The sequence below is a fragment of the Nelumbo lutea genome, chromosome 3, assembly GCF_056320005.1.
Source record: "Nelumbo lutea isolate HS-2025 chromosome 3, American lotus-T2T, whole genome shotgun sequence".
Taxonomy (NCBI): Eukaryota; Viridiplantae; Streptophyta; class Magnoliopsida; order Proteales; family Nelumbonaceae; genus Nelumbo; species Nelumbo lutea.
In genome coordinates this window covers 32,873,905-32,882,726 of record NC_142686.1, presented here as the reverse complement: position 1 = coordinate 32,882,726, position 8,822 = coordinate 32,873,905, and the positions used below count along the sequence as shown (strand labels likewise).

General features: G+C 39.9%; 2 protein-coding genes across 2 annotated transcripts; one reads left to right on the top strand and one right to left on the bottom strand.

The window, feature by feature from the left end:
- The first annotated feature begins 384 nt into the window (after window positions 1-384).
- LOC148864088 (AAA-ATPase ASD, mitochondrial-like) lies at window positions 385-2,562 on the top strand. Its single transcript, XM_088979772.1, has one exon. The coding sequence runs from the start codon at window positions 642-644 to the stop codon at window positions 2,121-2,123; it is 1,482 nt and encodes a 493-aa protein (XP_088835898.1). The 5' UTR covers window positions 385-641; the 3' UTR covers window positions 2,124-2,562.
- Window positions 2,563-3,246: 684 nt separating this feature from the next.
- LOC148864087 (putative pectate lyase 2) lies at window positions 3,247-5,954 on the bottom strand. The gene is made up of 4 exons (XM_088980274.1): window positions 5,453-5,954; window positions 4,371-4,726; window positions 4,121-4,256; window positions 3,247-3,631 (listed from the first exon to the last, which is right to left on the bottom strand). Exons 1-4 carry the CDS (start codon window positions 5,912-5,914, stop codon window positions 3,416-3,418), a joined length of 1,170 nt encoding a protein of 389 aa, XP_088836400.1. The 5' UTR covers window positions 5,915-5,954; the 3' UTR covers window positions 3,247-3,415.
- Window positions 5,955-8,822: the final 2,868 nt, after the last annotated feature.

Sequence of the window (8,822 nt, the reverse complement as noted above, 5' to 3'; positions counted from 1 at the left end):
TGGGTCTCTTGTTTGATGATTGATGATTGATGATTTCTTACAGTAAAAGGCTGAACCTTCTACCCTTATGGTAACCAACTGTAAAACTGTGAACCAGTCTCAAGGGTTGCATCTTGTATGGAAGTGGGCGATGATCATGGATGGACAGATGGCTGCATTCAATCACAAGATTCACAACCTATACATATTAAGCTCCAACACCATTTCACCTAATTAAACACATGTATCTCAAATCCATCCAAACCCAATAAATTAAAGTTTAAATCAGGGCTTAGACACAATTTAATAGTAGTTCTGTACTGCTGGTTCTGAGAAATTGAACACAAAACTAACATTATCACTGCTCAAGCAGTTATAGCTTATAACAGGCTATCGAATAAAAAACCCAGATAAATAAAAAATGCAAATGCAAAAGACATTTCTGAATGCGTGGCAGCGTCCCAGTTTGAGTATCACCACCCATCACAACGCATGAAAACCAGAGAAAGTACAGCTACGGTCTACTGTACAGAGGTGCCAGAACTGCATGAGTAACTAAACTTCAACTTCTTTGATTCTTGTTCTTCTCTTCTCTATATATTCTTTACCCAACCAGCTCCAGCCTACACTACTCATCAGATCAATTCAGAAGAAGAAAATTAATGGCGATGGGGGAGATGTGGGTTAAGGGGTTAGGATCAAAGATGGCGAGCTTAATGTTCCTCTGGGCCTTGATTCAGCAATTCTTCTCGTGCCACCTCCGAGGCTTCATCGAGAAGTACGTGCGTCGATGGACGACTTTCTTTAACCCCTACATTCAGATCACCTTCCATGAATACAACGGAGATAACTTCTGCCGCAGCAAGGTCTACAGCGCCATTGAATCCTATCTCATCGCCAATTCATCCCTGCGTGCCAGCCGGCTCAGAGCTGATATTGCCAGCAACTCCAGGAAGCTCATCCTCAGCATGGACGACTACGAGGAGGTGACTGATGAGTTCCATGGCGTCAAGCTTTGGTGGTCTTCCCACAGATCCATCTCCAAGACACCATCTTTGTCCTTGTACCCCACCGCCGTCGAGAAACGCTACTACAAGCTCACCTTCCATGGCCGCCACCGGGAGCTCGTCACTGCGTACTACTTGAACCATGTAATCGACCAAGGGAAAGCAATCGAAGTGCGAAACCGGCAGAGGAAGCTCTACACCAACATTCCCAGTGAGAGCTGGTCTAGCTACAGGAAGACCATGTGGAGTCATGTGGCGTTCCAGCACCCCGCGACGTTCCAAACTCTGGCGATGGAGCCGGAGAAGAAGAAGGAGATCGTCGATGATCTCGTTGCCTTCAGCAAAGGCAAAGACTACTACGCCAGGATTGGGAAGGTGTGGAAGCGTGGATATTTACTGTATGGACCTCCTGGAACGGGCAAGTCTACCATGATTGCCGCCATGGCCAACCTCCTGGATTATGATGTCTACGACATCGAATTGACAGCAGTGAAGGACAACACAGAGCTGCGGAGGCTATTGCTCGAGACGTCCAGTAAGGCCATTATTGTCATCGAGGACATCGACTGTTCGCTTGACCTCACTGGTCGACGGAAGAAGAAGGAGAAGGAAGAAGATGGACATACAAACAAGGAGGACCCAGTTGAAAAGGGTGCTGAAGAAGAGGGTAAGGAGAAGAACAGCAGAGTTACACTCTCTGGGCTTCTGAATTTCATTGATGGGATCTGGTCTGCATGCAAAGGGGAGAGACTGATAGTGTTCACCACCAATCATGTGGATCAACTCGACCCGGCTCTCATACGGAGAGGCCGGATGGACAAGCACATTGAACTGTCCTACTGCAGGTTTGAAGCTTTCAAAGTCTTGGCAAAGAATTATTTGGAGCTTGACTCGCACAGGTTGTTTGAGAGGATTGGCCAATTGATGGGGGAAACTAAAATGACTCCTGCAGATGTTGCTGAGTATTTGATGCCCAAGACCCAATCTGGGTGTGCAGAGACTTGCCTAGAGAATCTGATTAGAGCATTGGAGTTGGAAAAGGAGGAAACAATGCCTAAGGCAGAAGAAATTAATGTCAAAAAGATGCCAGAAATGTTGGTCAAGGAAGAAGCAAAAGAAGGAAGTAAGGAAGACTGAGTTCATAAATAGGATTTTCAGAAGGCTATATATATGGCTGCTTTGGAGGGTCTCCTTCTTGCCAAAGTCCAAAAACTTGAACAAAATCATTCTTGAATAAGATTGTCTTCAGATAGTAGTTGGGCTCTCTCACAAATCTTATGAATGGCTGAGGACTCCTTTCTTATGCAATATATTCTTGCTCGCCTGTCTGGTTGTTAACACAATCTCCATAGATGGTGAAAAGGTGTCGGTATTGGGTTAAATTGATGGTTTTCCTGTGTAAGTGTTCTTTTGTTGAAGTTGGGTCTTAGTTTAGGTGTTCCTTTGAGTCGTGTGTCAGTTTGTTTATGTCGTTTTCTGGTCTGGTATTCTTCTGGGTTTGTGGTGTCTATTTGGTTGCTTTGTTTATTGTTGCTTGTTCTGGTTTAATGAATTTGCTTTTTACCAAAGACAAAAAGATTTATAGAGGATAATCCTTGGTATACTAAAATATATTTCGTATTCATCTCAATTCACTGAATGTCATTCAGAACATAGCAGGCTGGGCTGTTCCTAGTAGAGATATGTATATCTAAGCTCAGTGTTAACCTTAGGCAGGTAGGTTGGACATGGGCAATAGATAATGGTTTCTTTTTACACCTTATAAAAGAAATGCAGCTATGGGAACTTTAATTCATCAATGAAGATATGATTTGTATTTATCCTTGATATTGAAGCACTGATTCTCCTTTAAGAAGGGACACCAACAACCCAAATTTTCAGGGTAAGGTGATGCATTGACAGGTTAGAAGGCATATTGGCAGTAGCAAGCACTGATTATTCTTTATCATCCTATATACTTACTTACCAAGACACCCTATGGTTTGCAAATTGCAACCGGTTTACTTATTAATGGTTTTCTTAGACGGGGATGGGAAATGACATCTTTGACACTAAGACTGCGTTTGTTTAATTTTCAGTGTAGATACTGACCGATGTAAAACTCTATTGCCGCGCGTTTGTTTTTAATGTAAGTTTTACATTAAGTACTATTGATGACCGATGTAAAACTCTATTCCACCAATGTACTTTTATATAGATGACAGTTTGCACCAAAAACAAATGCAACCTATTAATAAAACAGACACAAAATGTTGGCCCTAATAATAATAAGGAATTGCTTCTTAGTCCAATAACGTCACATTATTTAAGTTTCATATAATTTTGCATTTTTTTATTGAGACAAAATAAAGGGAAACCAAAGGAGAAATTTTCTTTGATCTGTCTATACAGACGACTACTTTTTTTGGTGCCTTCATAGCTAGAATTATTCAACAACTTCTGGAGCATCTTAGGGCACCTGCAGATCTTGTTAGTGACCTCACAGTTCTGGCATCTGCAACAGGGAACCTCTGTTGGCGGTTATAGCGCGGCATTGTTCCTCTCTTACCTGTTTGTCTGAAATAAGCCCCATTGATAAAAACATCCTTCACAGATTGCCAGTTCCATGAATACCCATCACCTCTGCTGTCCTGCTTCCATGTCACCTGATGAAACAACCCACTGTGAGATCAAGAAAACCTCAGATTCATAAAAGCTATCTCCTCAATTTAGGAAAAAAAAAAAAGTTGCTCTTTAGGCCCAGTTTACTTTTCTCCAAATTACTTATCTAGTTCAGTGTTTCTGAGAAATATTTATCCAGGTAAATGTATTTATTCATGTTCTTTTATTTCTGAGATAAATAAGATAATGACCATTTTAACCATAAAAACCATTATTAAAAATGGCATTTTATCTCATCCAAGTGTTGGCAAAATTTCTCTCCACGTGTGAAAATTCCTTATCCACATAAGAGATAATTATCAATGAGGGGAAAATAAATTTTCCATAAATCCCACATTAATCTGAAAAAAAAAAGTATATTTTGGTCAATGAAAACCAAAATGGCATTGACCAATTTTCCCCCTCTCAAAATCAAAAAAAAAAAAAAAAACCCCTTACAAGCATTCAAGGGATGGGAGGTTTGAGAGTCTTACTTCTTTATTTCCAGATTTGGGAGCTATGAAGAGATTGGATTCACTTCTGATGCTGGGGTTCATGCTTCCACCAATGGCGTACTGTGTCCATCCTTGGTACAGATTGTTTGCAACATGTGCAAACCCATGGCGGATCCTTCAGTTTCAAATTCCATATTTAGTATATATTTTCATCTTCTCCATCTAGACTTAAACATATTGCACAGTAGAGAGTTGACTGTTTGCAGAAACAAATTAAGTTGATCATCACCTTGGCATTCGTTGATTGCAGTTGGGACCAAAATGATTGAAGATCACAGTCACCCTCATGTTCTTGTCCTGAACAAAACCATCGTCATGGCCCAGAAGCATCACCTTGTCATGGTTCCTGAACCAGTTGTTGGAAACAGTAATATCAGTAGACCCACGAGTGACATCGAGAAGACCATCCTCACATTCATAGAAGGTGTTATGATCGATCCAAATCTTTGAGGACCCAACCAGGCGGACTGCATCACCATCTAGCTGTCCTAACTGCATAATCTTGGATCCTGGGCCCATCACCGGACCAGGAGCCTGAGATCGGCAATGGTGGAACCGGAGGCTGTGAATGATAACGTTGGTCACCTGAAATCATGTCGCATTTCTTTTGTTTATTCCTCACAAAATGGACTGACCTAGGGATGCTAATGAAAATTCCAAAGACCGTAAAACTGATCAACCAAAATAGAAAATCCTAACAAAAAAGGGGTAATCAAACCAAACCAAACCGGTCGATTCAGTTTTGGTTTGATTTTTAGAGATTTGGTTTTTCAGTCCGGTTTCAGTTAACCTAGAAAAAAATGTGGTTAGCCCAACTGATCAATATATTTATAATTTATATTTGGTTCGACTATGATGCATAGGAAAAACATGATACTGAAAAAAACTTTATAACCAATCAACTAGCATGATAACCAATCACTCAATCTGGTGGGTGTTCATTAAAATTTGGGAGGATTTGGGTCTGGGTGATATTTGGCATTGATGATGATTTCTTGAAAATCACTGTCATGTTGGAGGGTCATCGATTTTAGTGATTTAAAAAAAATCGGTCAAAAATCAATTATTGAAATCAGCCCTTTTGAATAATAATTCTAATACAAAAATAATGGGCCCTTGAGAATCAGTACCAAACAAATTCAAATCTGATTTCTCAAAAATTGACATAAGTAGCAGAAATGATGCTAAACAAAATTATCAATTTTTGAAAAACACACCCATCTTTAAAAAATCGGTAAAGAAGAATCAGCATCAATGCCAAACATCACCTTAATTTCAGTATCATAGAGGTAGTGTTTGGTTTTTACTTACGCCATAGAGCAGGAAGCATGCACCACCAGCTATGTGAACATTGGCGCCACGTCCATCAATGGTTGTGAAGCTGCTAACCAGGAGTGGCTTTTGGAGCTTGATCTGCATGTCTCTTTGGAAGGTTATCCACAGCTTCCCTCTCATCTTTGTCACTCCATACCTCAACGTCCCAGGCTTGGGATTCAATGGGTCATCGCTGGGGTCTTTCACTGTGTAATGTCTCACACCCCTACCCATGTTGTTTGTCATCATGCCGGTGAACCCCACCGAGCACGTTGCCAGTTGCTGTCTGTTCCTCCGCCAATCGGGACGTCGCCGGCACCGGTCGATCACATTCATGCCTGCAGAATTCCTGCTCCTCTGGGCAATGCTTGTGCTTGCTAGACTACTGAGGAGGAGGATAAGAAGCAAGATGGCAGCAGAACTAGTGGTTGTTTTAAAGGAGATCATGGTTATATTCATATTGATCTCTGCTGGTGACCGGGAGATTTTAAGTCTAGTCTAGAAAGAAAGCAAGTTATCTCTTCTGGGTTGCAATTTGGCGTCTGGCTGAGTTGAGGCAAATCAAGACAGTACTAGCTATTTAACAACTTCATTTAATTGCATGTTAATTGAATACTGCTTAATGAAACATAACGTAATTCAGTAAAGAGGTTGTTGGTTAAAAACTTGGAACTATTGTGCCTATTTTAGTGAAGAGAAACGTATCTAGTTCCCTTAGGTTATGTTTGGTTTGAAGGAAAAATAGGGAAAGGAAAGAAAAGGTTTTGATACCTTTCTCTACCTTTTTCCCTCAAACCAAACATAGCCTTAATGCGTCTCTCCGTATTTTTTATACTCATTCATTCTTCATTAGATGTTTTCTTTATATATCATTAACTCTTGCTAAGCTGCCATAAGATAGACCCAGAATTGAATCAATTATAACCAAAATTAATGATAGTAAAGTTGATAAGACAAGTATTTATAACCAACATTATTCTACATTAATCGTCCATGTTGCAGGTTTCTTGAATTAATTGCAGTCTGAAAGGAGTTCAGGCGTTTCTCCTGCTCCATTCTATATTAATTATTAATGAATGGAGACATCTTTGGAAAACTAAACAAAGCCCATTGACCATATTACGCAATGCCCCAACGCCAGAATGAATCAGGCTGTCTGTTACGGATTGGACCTATGGGTAGTTGGGTTTAGTAGTTGATAAACCGAATTATTTAGTCTTAACTGGGCAGAATTCTTAAGGCTGGATTGGAGTTGCACCTTGGGCCGGTTAGTTTCAACCCAGCACAAAGAATCCAGGTTGGATTGGGTTAGGATTGAACTCTTGGACAAAATAATCCAACATGAACCCGAAATGCCTATTCTTTTTTTTTTTTTTTACGCAAAAAAAATGTATATTCGTGCTTGTATATATAAATATCAATATTTTAAAAAATGATCTGGAATTGGAACCGCTCTAGTCATCGGAAAAATTGGAAACCAGTTAAGTGATCAGTTCTGTTTTTCCCCAAAACCGGATTTTTGCCAAAAAAATGTTGATTTGGTCAGTAAATCGCTGACCCGGGCATTCAAACCATTCAACAGTTTTTTATTTTTTTCTGTCAGAATGAGCCGACTGTTCAGTTCAAATGGTCAGACCATTCGACAAAGAACCGGGGCCCTGACCGATTTGCTGTCTGGGTCGGTTTTAAAAACCTTGGTTTGGAATGTCCCCTGATTAAACGCTCAGGCTTCTTTTGTAGCCCCATTGGTCCCCCTCTCAGGCAACATGTGAATATGGTGTTTTCAGATCTTATGGATAATTCTGGGAATTGGGATGATGTAAATAGGATGGGTAATATTCTAGGTCCTCATATGGTGCAGAAACCCAGTGTGTTAGTTGATCTGTTTCAACATTGATGCAGAATCAAATCTCGCAATTAGCACTTAGGGGGAAAAGGGGTAAGGGGAAGTTGTTAAGAACACAAAAAAAAAGGATTTTTAGACTGCACTCCACCTCAGAATTCTAATATGAACTGCAGACCTATAACAATTCAAAATTATAATCAGTTCTACCTATGACACCTATACCCGCCCTTGAATTGGCATCAATTCCGAACTGGCACCTACCTCACCTATACAGTGGAGTTAGGAATTCTGGGGGTGGACTAAACAGTAAAAACTCCAAAAAATATGGTGCAACCGATTATGAATACTCATATTTTTAAAATTTCCTCAGGAAAATCATTTTGTCTGGGTGTTGGGTAAATATGGGGTATTGACTCTTAAAGCAATCTATTTTCATATTTGGAAAAGTATGGCAAATAGGCTTCCTTTGGCTTATCTTAGTCTTATTAGGAAAGTTTAGAAGCTCCCTGTTCTCCCGAGGCATAGGTTGTTTATTTGGAGATTGCCAAGGAATAATGTATCGGTTCATTCGGTTATGTTTCCTAGAGGTATCAATGTTTTTTCAAATTGTGTTTTTTTTTTTTTTTTTTTGTGTTGTCAAAACTCATCTGAGCATGTGTTGCACCTGTTCTTTTGTTAATTTTCGTTTCCTTCCCCTTGTTTTTATATTGGCTTGCTTTGGCTTCTTATTCTATTTGCTCCGTAAAGAATGTCATTTTATTTAGAGGTGAGGTTTTGAGTTTGGATAGAGTTATTAGAAGGATTATAAACTCTTTTACAAAGTATAAGTACAGTGGTAAGGCAGTACGAGATGGTCTCTTTGAAAGACGAAGATGGGATCAAGGCTTCAGTGGAGATTGCAGGTTAAGGTTGCATATAGACTTTCAATTCTGAGGAAGAGGAGGTTTGGGAGGTCTCAAGCGGTGAGAGAGTGAGTGTCAAGATTGTGCTCCATCCCCTTTTTATAGAGAGAATCCCAATGCTATAAGGAAAAGGATAAAAAAAAAAAAAAAATCCTATTAGGAAAGGGGATCTTTGTCCTTATGTTAAAAAAGCACTATTGGGATTTTGTTACATGTCCAGCAAGATCCTTCAAGGACAAAGCTTCCTTTCCCCCAAGGATTCTCGTGTTGGTTACATCCCTTTATGAGTTTCTTGTGGCCATATGTCAAGGACAAGATCTTAGCATGATTGAAGGAATGTCAACCACCCATAGGCAAGCGTCACTAGCCTCAAGTTCTATCCATTGTTTACAACATGAACTATTATTTCATGCTCATCGCAAGGTACTGGTGGTGTATTAGGTTTGTTTCATACTAGCAATGTCATTTTATGTCCATTACAAACCTTAGGTGGCGCTCGTTACTCATTGCAGGTCCTAGGAGGTATTTTATGCTCATCACAATCTTGAATGGCCCCCTATGCTCATCTCAATTGTATAAGCCTTGCATCATTTTGATAAGGTGTCATTGTGTTATTATT